The following is a 14,530-nucleotide window of genomic DNA, read 5'->3' as shown; positions in this document are numbered from 1 at the left end:
AGAGAGAGGGGGCATGTGTGTGTCAGTTTGATTCCCTGTTTGTTCTGCTGCAGTGTGTCAGTTCACTTCAGACCTGCAGTCTGTGACACGAAGAGCTGTCAACAACAAACAATTACTGCTGTTTAATGTCATCAACACAACAAAATGGAATTTCATTCATCACAGCAGTTAGTGGAAGAAAGTGTAGTTGTTATTTATTAACAAAGTTTGGACATTAGCACAACGTGTAACTTCATGATCTCAATGAGAACAAATTCAACACAACCAACTCAACAACGATTTTAAAAGGTTCTAACTTATTGATAACACTCACTTTTGTATCATTTTTGTCATTTGTGTTGTTTTATTTTAAGTGTAACGGTGACAAAAATAAATCACATTGACAATGAATCTGCATTACGAGTTTAAAAGAATCAGTTTAACTCACAAACTCTAAATGATGAACAAAAAGTTCCACGAATTAAATAAAACACATCCAATTAATTAAATCGAGCTCAGAAACTCAATTTGTTTCTCCAACCAGAGGAGTCTCCCCCTGATGGACATTGGAGAGAACAGAACCAGAGTCCGGGTCCAGGTCTACCGCAGACCGTGTGTGGTTCAGACACACAACAGGCCAGCTAATTAACAGCGAGTTCCATGCAACACAACCACAACACAACTGTGTCGGTCTGGGGCTCTCTACAAAAACTAATTTATCAAATTCAATGTAAATGTCTTCCTGCCTGTCAGAGACTGACAAATAAAGATAAAATAATATTAGATCGATCTTTACTGCACAGAGAGGGAATGTAAATGGACACAGCAGCACGAGATAAAGAGAAATACAAAGAACAAAAAATTAAATCCATAAGGAACAATAGAAACGCCTTTCACAGGAAGAATGTCGATATTTAATCAACGCTGTGGGGATTTAACAGCATGACAACATCTCCTGCAAAAACTGGAAAGTCCCTGACAGGTTCTGAACCTGACAAACCCATTTTGGATTGTTCTGATCATCGGTGGCTTATTGATCATTGGTGACAGCGCTTCCGTTTGTTTTGGTTGAACTCCCGGTGTGTCGCTCTGGTTCCGGTTTGACTCTGACCTCCAGTGGCCGAAAAGCGGTACCGCAACCAGACCCCCGGATCGACCCGAACCGACCCGCCTTCTCCGGACATCCCCAGCCGGGCCCCCCCACCCGGATCGACCCGAACCGACCCGCCTTCTCCGGACCTCCCCAGCCGGGCCCCCCCACCCGGATCGACCCGCACCGACCCCCTCCGGTTCCGACAGCCGTCCTGCCGTCATGTGACACCGCAGAGAGGGAGCAGCAGAGTAGATATCTCACTCTGCCGTCTTTTCCGAGGACCAACTTCAAACTCGGACTCCTCAGTGGAAGCTGTTGTTTTGTCTTTGCAGCATTTTGTCAGCACAAAGTTTAAACAATATTTAGTATTTTGGTCCAGTGGTGTCCAATCAGGGGTCCACACCCCATTCTGGGACATTGGATAACACTGAGGGGTCATTATGATGATTCATGGGACAGATTTTACTGAATTAGAAACTGAGGAGGGAGTGGGATATTTGCCCTTCAAACAAACAAAAAAACCAAACAAACCAAAGTGATCATCCTTCCGGGTGTAGACGATCTTCGGCGGAGCTAGCCTGCTAACAGTTAGCCCAAAGAGACGCCATTAGTTGGGTGAAAATCAGCCGTTCGCATCAGGTCGAATTGGGACGAAATTCAGAGTTTACACCCTGTTCTGTCGCGGCCGTTGGCGGATATTGGCAGACTCCCGGTTCTCCGACGCTGTCGATGCATTCTCCTCCAGATTTTTAGCTGTTTTTTTTTAAAGTCGGAAGCCGATGTGAGCTACGCAGGACTCCAGTTCTGACGGCGGTTAGCTTTAGCATTAGCAGCGCTAGCTTGTTGACGCCGCTCGTTTTGATATTTTCGTTTAATATCCTTCAGCCATGGCTGCCGGAGGGGCGGGCGGCAACAGCGGCAGAACCTACTCCTTCAAGGTGGTGCTGCTGGGGGAGGGCTGCGTGGGGAAGACGTCGCTGGTGCTCCGGTACTGCGAGAACAAATTCAACGACAAACACATCACAACTCTGCAGGTAAGAGCAGCCGGCCGAGCCCGGAGCCGTGACAGCAGAGCGGCTGCTGTTGTTGTTTGTGTTGTTACTGTTGTTGCTGTTTGTGTTGCTGTCACTTGGTCGTGGACGCTTGTTGTGCAGCCCTTGAAGGGCCGGGAGAGCGGCGGCTCTGGATGAACCCGGAGCCGCCCGTCCAGCCCGGACACGCCGGCGGGACTGAGGTGGAAGTCAAACGTCCACCGATGAGTCCAGATGTGTTTACCTGCAGTGGGAATACTCAGTCAGGACTAAAACATTCAAACAAGTGTAATTAATCATTTGTTTCCTGATTAATCAGTGAATTGGTCCGTAAAAGGAGGTGGTGGTCCTCAAAGATAAAAGGTTTTGTCCCACTAACAGTCAAAACCAAAGAATCCCAGCTCTTCTTAATGGAAACACAAACTATCTTTCTGTGGTGTTACATTAACATGAGATAGTTGGGTCCTGATGAGATGATCTCCATGACAGTCAGAGGGAGCATGCCTCCCCGAGCTGCTGATGTTACATCAGTCATCCAGAAAACATTGATTATGTCCAGTTTGTGAGACGGTGTCCTCTCTGATGGCTGTGTCAAAGTCACTGTGACGCTGCAGTTTAAGGGAAAACTACATGAAGATGTTACAGATCCACAGGTCTGAAGGAAGATGATTCTGAGCCACAATCCAAACCCTGCAGGATTTGGTTTCCCTGAAGTTTTTTACTGGACCACTTTAAAGCTGCCCTGATGAGTAATTTGCCAACACAAAGTTTATTTCTCTCCTCTTTCTCTCTCTGACTTTCATTAAACAAACCAACTAAAACACCAGGAGGTCAAACCAGTTTTTTGTTTTCTATTGGTGGTCTGTCTCATTGTGTTCAAGGCCTCCGAGCTGATAAAAAGCATTTGTTGTCTGAGTGTTTGCATATTCCACGTCAGAGGAAGCTTCCCTGCCGTCACGACTCTGATCGGGTTATAGACGCCTAAACAGTGAACATCAGTATTCACCTCAGACTGTCAGAACACCTCAGCCGTGGTGGTTTTGTAATCTGGCGTGGGTTGTGTCATAAGCTTGGCATTTGTCTTTTGGCAGCTTCTCCTACTGAAGCTTGAGGCAGAAATGAATCTGTTTGGTTTCAAGTTTCTGTCACTAAACCATCCGTGTGACCTGGTGACTGTTTATGTCCTTACATGAAGCAGACTGCTCTCCTGACTTTATTCTGGAGGCATGGCCTAATTCAGTATCAAGTTTCCTCTTGGCAGGTTGTTCAGTTTTTCAGAGTCGTGTTGTTTTTCCTCCTTAAACTGCAGAATCAGCTGATCTGTCCGATCTGAAACTGACTTCAGTGATGATAAACTAATCAGATCTGGATCAGTCTGACTCTCCGACTCCTTCTGTGTGTTTATCCATCCATTCTCATCCTCCATCTTTGATAGTGACGTCTACATCGGACGCTCCTATTGGCTCTGGTGGGTGATTCCATTGTACGTTACCTCCTTTTTTTTTTTTAATTCTAGAGCTCTTGGAAGAATTTGGTAAAAAAAAAAACTAATAGATTGAAATAAGGTCAGATGTACACATGAATGGTCACGTCTGTGTCAGTAACCCCCCTCCAGCTCTCCAGACTCCTTTGTGAACAGTCACACGGTCTTGAACGCTCCTCAGCTCTTTAACCTCAGGGCTTAGGCACACTTTACAGTCACTTGCATGTGACTTAGAGTTGGACATGAAGGGACATGAGAGCTGGTTGTGGAAAATCAACACAGATGATGATGATTGAGGCAGCGATCCACCAGTGGAGACCCGAGAAAATGCTCTAATCAGGAGATGATCAGGAGACGCTGCAGATTTCTGACATGAACTCTTTGTCATGAAACTGTCAGGGTTTGTTGTGAGATTCTATCTGGTCCTTTTTGAGGTTCATTTCTCTGCTGCAGTCAGATACTCCTGGTGTCTGAAACGCGATTAAAAACAGCAGCTTAATCAGTTGGTGCATATCTAAATTTAAAAATATGATCTCTTTGCAATTTGGACAGAATGTGATAACAATCATACAGCTGTTTTCTAGACACGTTGTAAATAAGTCATCTCAGTCTGATTATGGTTTAAAAGATTATTTATAACAGATTTTTATTCAAGGTGGGCTCAGTTTTCTTATATATTAATAAATAAATATCACCAATCCTGCAGCTCAACAGAAACACACAAAGGAGTGAAAACACTGAATGTGGCCTCGGACAGATTCATGATTTTTTTTTTTACTTCAGCTTTTCTCTTAAAAATATCAATCTCTTTTCACTTCCTTTTTATAACTGATAGACAAATCGTCCTTTTCAGGTACTGAAACTATAATTGCTTTAATCTCGATTTGCTCTGCTAACTCACTGCATTGTTTTGTTATTAACTGCCCAGCATCCTGTTGACTTTTCAGTATCAGTTACAAACTTTTGAGTGTGAAAATCATCTTTAAAGCTCTTCATAGTGGAGTTAATTTGTTTGATTGCAACATTGCTGTTACATCTGGTGGATCTCCTAACAATGTGATAGATTTTAAAGCTTTGATCCGTGATTTAGAGAAGGAACATGAAACTAATGAGGTTAAAATTATAAGTTAAACACTCTCGGTTGATTGACACTAATCCGCATTCAAGGTCCCAATTGATCTTATTAAGGACGTTAATGTCTTCAATAAGGTCAGGCCTGTTTGCCTATAAACTCCAGTCTGTCTCTAATCCTGGACCTGGACTCTGGCTGTATAATGACCATCAGGGGGTGACTCCACAGTCAAAAGAACTCAGATGGTGGATGGATTGTAACCATCTTCTTCCTCTACAGGCGTCCTTCCTCACAAAGAAACTCAACATCACAGGAAAGAGGGTGAATCTGGCCATTTGGGTAAGAGAGCGGCGATCTGTGATGTCACAGTACCGTTATGACACCGGACCAACGTGACACATGTTGTCTGTCTGCAGGACACAGCAGGTCAGGAGCGTTTCCACGCGTTAGGTCCTATCTACTACAGAGACTCCAATGGAGCCATACTAGTGTACGACATCACAGACGAAGACTCTTTCCAGAAGGTGACAGCCACTCACACATTTCACTTTCAGTACAAAACTACCCAAATGTCCCCTGTATTGGTCTGAGCATCAATTTTTCATCATTACTGCTCCAAAGAATGAGCAGAACTCCTGATCAGATAAAGACAGAAAGTTTTTCTTCATATTCATTCATAATTTGTCATCTGAATAAATTCTGGTTCCAGTTTTTAACTATGCATTTTTTGTCTTCTATGTTCTCAATTTCCTCCTCCTCCTCTTTCAGTTGTTCATAATTTAGTGTAATTAATCTTCTTAATTTCTGGCTGCAGGTGAAGAACTGGGTGAAGGAGTTGAGGAAAATGTTGGGCAACGAGATTTGTTTATGTATAGTAGGTAAGTGTTGTTGACATCAGGAACAAAACCTTCTCATGGTCATAACTTTATCTAGATTGAATGGACCTTTAATGTAACTGAGGATTTTTAGGGACACAATCATCAGGATCTAGTTTTATTTGTTTGGGTTGTTGTCATAGCTGCTAAATATCAAGTTATTTCTCCGCATCTGGCGTCATGAGGAATATTTCAGACTTGTTTAAATTAGATCTTTGTGTGTGGCATCAAGAGGAAGATCACTGACTCATTTAAATTAGATTATGCTAGTGATGTTGTTGATTATGTGTTTGGACAGTAAAAGGGTGACAGATGTGGAAGGAAATGTAATTTTAGATTAATTTTAAATTAAGCAGTAATTGACATGAGGTTGATCTTCAGAGCGAAGTCTGATTCTGAGCTTAAGATGATTCTGTTAGAACCATCAGATTGTGATGTGTTCTTCCTGTGAAGCTCACTGAGACCATCTTTGGTTCTTATGATCAGTCCTTTAAAATAAAACACTGAAGAAGCTCAAACAGAGACCTTATAAGCAGGCTCGATGAAGTTTGTTTTTAATTCTAACATCAGTTTTTATTTTAAAATGAATTTAAGGGGTGAGTCTGTTTAGTTTGGGACGATGAATCTGTTTCCTTCTCTGCAGGTAATAAGATCGATCTGGACAAAGACAGACATGTTTCAGTGGAAGAGGCTGAGAGGTACGAACTTTACTTCTTTACTCTCTCCAGCTCAGCGATGAGTTCATCTGCTGCCGTCGTGTTATTGTCCTCATAATGCTCCGTCTCTCCTCAGTTACTCGGAGTCGGTGGGGGCCAAACACTACCACACATCGGCCAAGTTAAATAAAGGCATCGAGGAGCTCTTCCTGGATCTCTGTAAAAGTAAGAGCTCACCTTGGCTCTGATTGGCTCACCAGGTGCAGTTGTATGCTGATGTTGTTTTAGTTGATGTTCACTTTGTGTGTTTGTTTCAGGGATGATGGAAACAGCTCAGGCTGAGGAGAGGTTGAAGGGCAACGGAGCCAGCCAATCAGCTTCTAGTAGGCGGGGCGTACAGATCGTCGATGACGAACCACAGGCCACACCTGCTGGAGGGTGCTGCTCCTCTGGCTAACACACACACACACACACACACACACACACACACACACACACGCTCAAATTCATTCATGCTTGCAGGCATTATATTCACACACACATTTATCAGTGTCTCCATTGTTCGGTTGTTCTGCTCTGAAGTAATCTGCTGTGTTTATCCAGCACTGCCTCTGCCGCTAAGGAGCATGGGAAATCATATTTAAGTGACTTTATTCAGTGTACCCTTTCAAAATAAAAGTAACCGAAATCCTCGGGGTTGAAATCAGTGTGCTTTTAGTGACAAAATCCTCTAAATCACATTTTAGCACTTTATTAACTAAACTTTCTCATAAAAAATACTGAACAGTTATATGACCCCCCTTCTTCTTTTTCATCCTCCAGCTGTTTGTGTTTCATCAAAAATGGGTTAATTAAATAACTGAATGATTTGAAGACACGAAAGGCGGCTCAGGCTTCAGCAGAGCTGATTTCTTTTAGTTTTTTTGGGGGGTGGGACTCTCTGATGGGGTTAAGCGTGCATCCAAACTAAACATCATTCAAACCTCCAGTAATATTCATGTTGATGGACGAAGTTAACATCAGTTTGTGATGTAACAGCTTCGCCTGCTGCATAAAAGTGGAGCTGCAGGTGGATGACCCGTTCAGGTCTCAAAGTCAGACCTGGTCCAGATTTTGGCTAAATTCTGGTCTCATCTTTATGCTTAAACCTCCTCGACCATTTAGTGCCAAAACTTTCCCAGAGGACGTCGACATGGTGTCGCAGAGTCCATAAACATCCCGCAAACTAAAACATGGAGGACACGTGGACGTTTGGACCTGTGAGAATCTCGACAGAGAAAAACCTGCATCACAAACAGGACCTCCGGCTGCACGAACTGCATCACATTAAACTGCGACTTTTTGCGTTTTACTGATTAAAAATAATTTTGAATTGTTGAAGCCAAATTTTAATAAAAGGTTTTAGTTAATAAACAAAACCAGAAACTGAAAGACTGATTTTATTTTTGTTCTGTAAATTAAATGGCACATTGCCAAATCAAAAGCTAATTTAGAAATAAAAAATCAGTTTGTCATTAAAATAGTGTAAATATTCAGAAAAATCGGAGCGACAAGCGTACTATTCATTCATTCTAAAATATTCATGAGCCAATTTGTTGTTTAGTTGCGGAAATAAAGAAAAACCAAAAGATGTTTGAGTTTAGACAAAATCAGCTGAGACAAAAGAAAGTTTGGTGTTTTGATGTAAAAAAAAAAAAGATGCTGATTAATTAATTCAAACATTCTGTCAGTGACGCTCTTTTTTTTGTAACTGATATATTGACTAATAGTTTGAGCTTTTCTTAAAAATCGTGCAGCTCAGAGTTTTGCTCCTTCGTCCAAATGTTGAGTTAATGTTTGTCGAACAAAAACACACATCACAACAGCTCTCCAGGACAGAGAAATAAAACCATGCATGTTTGATTTCTGTAAAGACTTTGTTTGTCTGACTTTTAAATGACATGATGAATAAATAAAAACAACTGAGCAGCAGTTATTTAATAAGTTATAATTCTGATGAAAAGTTGTACATGAAAAAACGTTTCCTTCCTGTAACAATCTGCTCTGTGCTGTTTTTCCTTCAGGCCTGTAGCTCCATTAATCTCTGCTTCCTGAAAAAGAGGGTGACATTGTACAAAAAACGAGCCAAGCTGGACGTTTTATCTGATTTTGGGGGGGAAAGAAAATCAACGCACATAGAAGTAAATGATGTACTGTCCTCTTCATTATGGGATAATGGAAAAACAAAAACAAAAAAACAGCACACCTTTTGGAAATGTAATTTTTTAAACTGCTAGTGTCAAAAGTGTTTTGTAAAGATAATAGAACAATTATAACGATTTACACAACACATGGAGGTGTCGCACACATTGTCGTTATTTCATGCCGCTGAGAGAAAAAAGGTTTTCTTTTTGTTTTTTCTTTTTGTGTCAACAAATTCCATACAATTATTAAAATCTGCATCCTGATATCTGATTCTTTCAGCCTGAGGTTAGAGCCCGAGCCTGGAGGATTTGTTGACAATAAGAAAAATACAGATCAGCATGAGAATCAGTCTGGTGACAGTTTCAGCTGCTGTTTGCAGCTTCTTCCTGCAGGGGGCGCTGTGCACTTTATTTAGAATGGATCTTATTCATGTGGAGATTTGTTCTGGGTATAAATTAATGATACAGTCAGATCATTTTATTTCAAATACAGAGAATTTTTAAAGACTTTGAAGATAAATTATTCTTAAATTAAGTGCAGTGTGTATCAGTGTCCAAAGAGACACACACACACATACACTTAAACTTGTGTGTTTGACTTAAATCTCTGAATCCAGTCTGAAGCGTTCAGGTTTAGGCTTTATTTCATATTTAATCAGGAAACTTGTCAGTTTCAGTTGAAGAATGAAGTAACTTAAGATATATATATATATAAAAAAAAAAAAAAAATGTAACAAGCTTAACACAAACTGTCATCTTTGACTTTTTATTTGAGTAGTTGTTGAAACCAGTCTTAGTTTCACCTCTAAGGTTTCAGGGACATTTCAGACTCTGGAACAACAAAGACCCTTAGTCACATTCAGTAACAGAAAGCTGTAAAACTATAGAAAAGTAACTGACCAAAGAAGAAAACCTTTAAACTTTGTCAAAAATATGTTTTCAGTGAACACTCCACAAGACAAACATCATTTCTGGCACTTACACTTTTGTGGCTTTTGCTGAACAAAATGAGCATTAGTGGATTTTTATTTTTCACAGCAATAGTAAAAAAATAAGTTTATACAAATTTTATTAATTATTTTTACAGTCGCAAAAAAAAAAAAAAAAAAAAAAAAAAAAAAAAAAGTGGTTTTTGTCAAATGTCTGGAGCCAAACTACGGAGGAAAATGTAGAGATTAATCTGTACAATCTCTTTAATCCTTTATAAAACAAGCAAATCTTAATTTTGTAGTTTTCTTGGTTTCCAAACATTTTTCTTCATCAAGTACATAATGTGAACTGGACTCAAAAAAATAAAGACTGACAATCGTTAGAAAAAACAAAACAAAACAAAACCTTTGCAATCATAATCAAACAGTAGAAACAGATTCTCAAAAAAAAAAAAAAAAAAAAAAAAAAAGCAGCTTTCCCTCTCTGTTGGCCCGAACGAGCTCAGAACAAAACGAAAAGAAAAACATCTGGTGCTTTTCACCGCTAACAACACAACAGGAAGTCTGTGTGTGTCTTTCAGTAGTGGGGGGGGGTCTGCAGCTCCTGGTACTTTGGCGGGGAGGGGCTGAACATGGCGGGCACCGTCATGACGGTGGGCTGGTGGGGAATTTTCTGCATCTGGTGGATGATGATGGAGGACAGGATCATGCCCAGGAGCTGGAAGGAACCACAAAGAGTCCAGTTAAAAGTTTAAAAGGACACGCCCCCAATAATCACATGACCAGTTTTATCATCTACAGACTCAGATCATAAATTCATCAGGAAAACGTTTACTGAGCGGGAACCAAAGCTGAACTAAACCTGGACCAGGATCAGACACTGGAGAACGCAGGAATCCTATTGGCTGTCAGTCGAAGGGAGGTCACTTACCGCCAGCACAAGCAGAACGAAGTTCATGCAGATGGAGATGATGATGATCGGCTTGATGCCTTCGATGATGATGGGGAGACAAGTCTGCGGACAGGAAGAAAGGGAAATGAACACCTTTCGACTTTAACAACCGTCTGATGAACCTTTGACCTTTGACCCTGGTCTCCTGTGTCAGGCGGACTCTAACTCACCTTGCTGTAGATGTACTTCTGGGACATCATCACCGTCTGCAGAAGAAGCAGAACAGCAAACAAAAATGTCAGGCACTGCTGTGCTTCTTAAAAATGCGTCAGAGGAAGACGGCGGAGTGCGTTTGCGTATCGATACTCACCAGGTAGTTGACGGCCTGACACTCGCCCGGCTCCTCCACCACCTCCGGGTCACAGAGGCAGGAGTCGGGGTATTTGTTCTCCCAGTCACTGTGGCTGAACAGACCGCAGCAGTGCAGCTAAACGAGACACATCAGGGGTCTGAGTTTGTGTTCGAGTCGATCGTCTGGATTTTGGTCCAGTTATCACTATCAGCTCTCACTCTGATGTGTTGTGAAATCACACTGATTTCACAACACATCACCAAAAACTACCAAATTGTGAAAGTTCATTTTGTCACATCTTTGTCAGCAGAACATTTGGAAGCGCTGCAGTAACCTGATTCATCGTTGAGTCAGTGAGACAGTCAGGAGGTCTCACTCAGTTTGTCTCTTACCTGCTCTTGCATGGTGCTGACCATCTCCCTCTTGTTCTCCGGAGCTCTGTCCAGGGGAATGAACGTCTCAAACTCGTTCTTAATCAGACTCTCCAGCTACAAACAGATTGTTTCCATAAAGTCAACATGTCGACATTCGATACGAACATTCAGGTGAGTTACAGGAGGCGTTAGGGTTGCTACCTGAGGATGGATCAGAAGGGAATTGACTCCAGACCTGAACAGCATCATAGTCCCCATCACCATACAGATCAGGAACTGCAAAACCAAACACATTAATAATGATATCAAATCTATACATCACTGTTCTTTCATCACTTCAAATGTTCAGACTCAGATTCTGTTCTCTGGAATCAGGAACTCACTAAAAACACCCTGACTGGTTCCTGTCATGTGTTCAGGAGCAGTAATGATGAAGACTGATTGAGGACAGCTCTGTTCTGCTGTGTCAGAGGAAATCAAGTGTTGAACATCATTAACCTGCTCCTCTCATTGAAGAGGAAGCGGAGCAGATGGAAATTTTATACATTTATCTCATTGGACTTTGTTCTTCTGGTTCACAGGTCACCCAATCATGGCGCGCCATCTTTCAGGTGAGGAAGCAGTATACTTTGACGACATCATCTGTAAATCAACTAACGCTCTATACTCACAATGATCATTGGCAGTTTGCGCTCCCGGTGGGCCCCGTAGGCCCCCAGGATGGCGATGACCATGGTAATGATGCCCAGCACGTAGAGGAGGATGATGCCACCAAGGTGAGACACCGCCTGCAGGAGAGATGAGTGACAGGTTTATAGATTTGTTTATAGTTTGTTTTTAGAGACCCATCTGTTGAACTTCTGCTTGTTCTTACGAAATCTCCATGAAGGCTGGTGATGAGCTGACAGACCAGAGCGAAGATGATGATGAGTCCACCAACAATCTGAGACAGACACAGGATTAAGTCAGAAAAGAGTACAGGTGACACCTCAGAGTTTAAAACATTTGAATAAGTAAAAAAAAAAAAAAGGCTATAAAGTTCAGAGGTATATTTAATTGGAGGACCAGCCTGTGGGATGTAGTGCCCCTTGGTGGTGATACCGCAGTACAGAACCAGACTGGAGCCATCTTAGAAAAGGAACATGATGCACTTCCTACATGGATCCAAGAAATCCATGAAGCCCATTAAAGGCTTCACTCTGGTTCTTTTACAAACACGTCCTCTACATTTATCCTGCTCAGGATGCTCATTGTTTCCAGACAAAATGTGACTGATCCAAATCCACCGAACACTCAGACCACACAGAGCCACCCGGGCTTTTATTGTGAAAACTCCCTGGACACGGGCCGACAGCTGTTCCCTATTAAACCAAATTGTTGTTTGCATGTCAGACTTTCCGGAACCAGAAGAACAAATCTGAAGAGCAGCAACTCCCACAGTCTGAAGGTTATGTAACAGCAACTAACCAAGGCCTAACCAACTAACCAAGGCCTAACCAACTAACCAAGGCCTAACCAACTTAACCAACTAACCAAGGCCTAACCAACTAACCAAGGTCTAACCAACTTAACCAACTAACCAAGGCCTAACCAACTAACCAAGGCCTAACCAACTGAACCAACTAACCCTGACCCAGTCTTCTAACAAAACTGAGGGCTCAGCAGAACTTAACGTTTTCACACTGACCCAGTTATTGTCCGAATCCAGTGTCACAACTTATTACTGTGAAAAAAAAAACAAAACAAACAAAAGTCTTAAAAAGATTAAAAACGCTGGAAATGAGCCAAAAAAAAAAAGTTTAGTTTAAACAGCCAAAACACAGAAAATGTATTTTAAAGTGATGGATGATCGGTTTTAGTGGTCCATATTCTACGTTTTGCACCGTTTGGACCCGGACTGTTGGCCCGTTTGGTTCTTATCCGAACACTACGCACTTTTAATTCGGACGGAAGCCGGCGGGGGACATTTTGGCCGAACTCACCGCGAAGAAGACGTTGAAGATGGAGAAGACCCGCCGCAGGCAGACGTTCACCTTCGCCATGTTGACTCCGAACCGCAAACCGTGAGTATCACAACAACACGCTGGGCCTCCGTGATCCGGGTCCGAGGTGACGGTCTGCAGACTGAGCCGGACCCGGCCCGGGAACCGGCTTTAATTTGGGAGGGGGCGGGGCTTCCGGTAAGGACCGGGTGGGGGCGGCCGGACAACAGCTCCTGATTCCGGGAAGGAGGATGGATCGTTCCCGGTGTGGACGGAGGGAGGCGGGATCAAGTCCGGACGTGAGCCCGGTCCAGTTTCCTCTGTCAGCCCGGTTCTGTTGGGTTGGTCTCTTTGTGTTTGTTTTCACGCCATTCATTATGAGACACAGACACAAACTGCAGCACAGGCAGTTATTTTGTGTGTGTTTGTGTGTGAGTTAGTGTTTGTGGCTGTTTTGTGTGTCTGTAATTGTTTTCTGTGTGTTTGTAGTTGTGTGTGTGTGTGTGTGTGTGTGTGTGTTTGTAGTTGTTGTGTGTTTGTAATTGTTTTGTGTCTTTGTAGTTGTTGTGTGTCTTTGTAATTGTTTTGTGTGTGTGTGTGTTTGTGGCTGCTGTGTGTGTTTGTAGTTGTTGTGTTAGTGGTTGTTTTGTTAGTGTTTGTAGTTGTGTGTGTGTGTGTGTGTGTGTGTGTGTGTGTGTGTGTGTTTGTGGCTGTTGTGTGTGTTTGTAGTTGTTTTGTGTGTGTTAGTGGTTGTTGTGTTAGTGGCTGTTTTGTGTGTGTGTGTTAGTGGTTGTTTTGTTAGTGTTTGTAGTTGTGTGTGTGTGTGTGTGTGTGTTAGTGGTTGTTGTGTTAGTGTTTGTGGCTGTTGTGTGTGTTTGTAGTTGTTTTGTGTGTGTTATTGGCTGTTTTGTGTGTGTGTGTTAGTGGTTGTTTTGTTAGTGTTTGTGGCTGTTGTGTGTGTTTGTAGTTGTTTTGTGTGTGTTAGTGGTTGTTGTGTTAGTGTTTGTAGTTGTGTGTGTGTGTTAGTGGTTGTTTTGTTAGTGTTTGTAGTTGTGTGTGTGTTTGTGTTAGTGGTTGTTGTGTTAGTGTTTGTGGCTGTTGTGTGTGTTTGTAGTTGTTTTGTGTGTGTTAGTGGTTGTTGTGTGTGTTTGTAGTTGTTTTGTGTGTGTTAGTGGTTGTTGTGTTAGTGGCTGTTTTGTGTGTGTGTGTTAGTGGTTGTTGTGTTAGTGTTTGTAGTTGTGTGTGTGTGTTAGTGGTTGTTGTGTTATTGGCTGTTTTGTGTGTGTGTGTTAGTGGTTGTTGTGTTAGTGTTTGTGGCTGTTGTGTGTGTTTGTAGTTGTTTTGTGTGTGTTAGTGGTTGTTGTGTTAGTGTTTGTGGCTGTTGTGTGTGTTTGTAGTTGTTTTGTGTGTGTTAGTGGTTGTTTTGTTAGTGTTTGTGGCTGTTGTGTGTGTTTGTAGTTGTTGTGTTGATGGCACACTGAGGATGATGGAAAAGTAGAGCTGAATGTTTGACCAGATTTCCGGGAAAACATGAAATTGTGTGTGTGTGTGTGTGTGTGTGTGTGTCCTGCAGTGACTCAGAGCTGAGGAATCTAAGGAAGTTTAAAGGAGACGAGCTGTTTCCCAAAA

The 14,530-nt window shown here is 42.2% G+C and overlaps 2 protein-coding genes across 2 annotated transcripts; one reads left to right on the top strand and one right to left on the bottom strand.

The window, feature by feature from the left end:
• The first annotated feature begins 1,623 nt into the window (after positions 1–1,623).
• Positions 1,624–8,518, top strand: rab21 (RAB21, member RAS oncogene family). The gene is made up of 7 exons (XM_029494683.1): positions 1,624–2,106; positions 4,938–4,997; positions 5,075–5,182; positions 5,473–5,536; positions 6,177–6,231; positions 6,326–6,414; positions 6,507–8,518. Exons 1-7 carry the CDS (start codon positions 1,960–1,962, stop codon positions 6,644–6,646), a joined length of 663 nt encoding a protein of 220 aa, XP_029350543.1. The 5' UTR covers positions 1,624–1,959; the 3' UTR covers positions 6,647–8,518.
• A 604-nt stretch (positions 8,519–9,122) lies between these two features.
• LOC115036504 (tetraspanin-8-like) lies at positions 9,123–13,082 on the bottom strand. The gene is made up of 9 exons (XM_029494682.1): positions 12,902–13,082; positions 11,794–11,862; positions 11,591–11,707; positions 11,121–11,195; positions 10,938–11,033; positions 10,564–10,680; positions 10,424–10,459; positions 10,233–10,316; positions 9,123–10,019 (listed from the first exon to the last, which is right to left on the bottom strand). Exons 1-9 carry the CDS (start codon positions 12,959–12,961, stop codon positions 9,879–9,881), a joined length of 795 nt encoding a protein of 264 aa, XP_029350542.1. The 5' UTR covers positions 12,962–13,082; the 3' UTR covers positions 9,123–9,878.
• Between the last annotated feature and the right edge of the window lie 1,448 nt (positions 13,083–14,530).

The sequence above is a fragment of the Echeneis naucrates genome, chromosome 23 (assembly GCF_900963305.1).
Source record: "Echeneis naucrates chromosome 23, fEcheNa1.1, whole genome shotgun sequence".
Taxonomy (NCBI): domain Eukaryota; kingdom Metazoa; phylum Chordata; class Actinopteri; order Carangiformes; family Echeneidae; genus Echeneis; species Echeneis naucrates.
This window is presented reverse-complemented; position numbering and strand designations above follow the sequence as displayed.

Excerpts from the sequence above, each read along its gene's own strand:
- rab21 (XM_029494683.1), top strand. The coding sequence starts at position 1,960 with ATGGCTGCCGGAGGGGCGGGCGGCAACAGCGGCAGAACCTACTCCTTC. Across the intron at positions 2,107-4,937 it reads AACACATCACAACTCTGCAG|GCGTCCTTCCTCACAAAGAA; the intron begins GTAAGAGCAGCC and ends CTTCCTCTACAG. Across the intron at positions 5,183-5,472 it reads ACGAAGACTCTTTCCAGAAG|GTGAAGAACTGGGTGAAGGA; the intron begins GTGACAGCCACT and ends TTCTGGCTGCAG.
- LOC115036504 (XM_029494682.1), bottom strand. The coding sequence starts at position 12,961 with ATGGCGAAGGTGAACGTCTGCCTGCGGCGGGTCTTCTCCATCTTCAAC. Across the intron at positions 11,196-11,590 it reads GCAAACTGCCAATGATCATT|TTCCTGATCTGTATGGTGAT; the intron begins GTGAGTATAGAG and ends TTGGTTTTGCAG. Across the intron at positions 10,317-10,423 it reads AGAAGTACATCTACAGCAAG|ACTTGTCTCCCCATCATCAT; the intron begins GTGAGTTAGAGT and ends TCCTGTCCGCAG.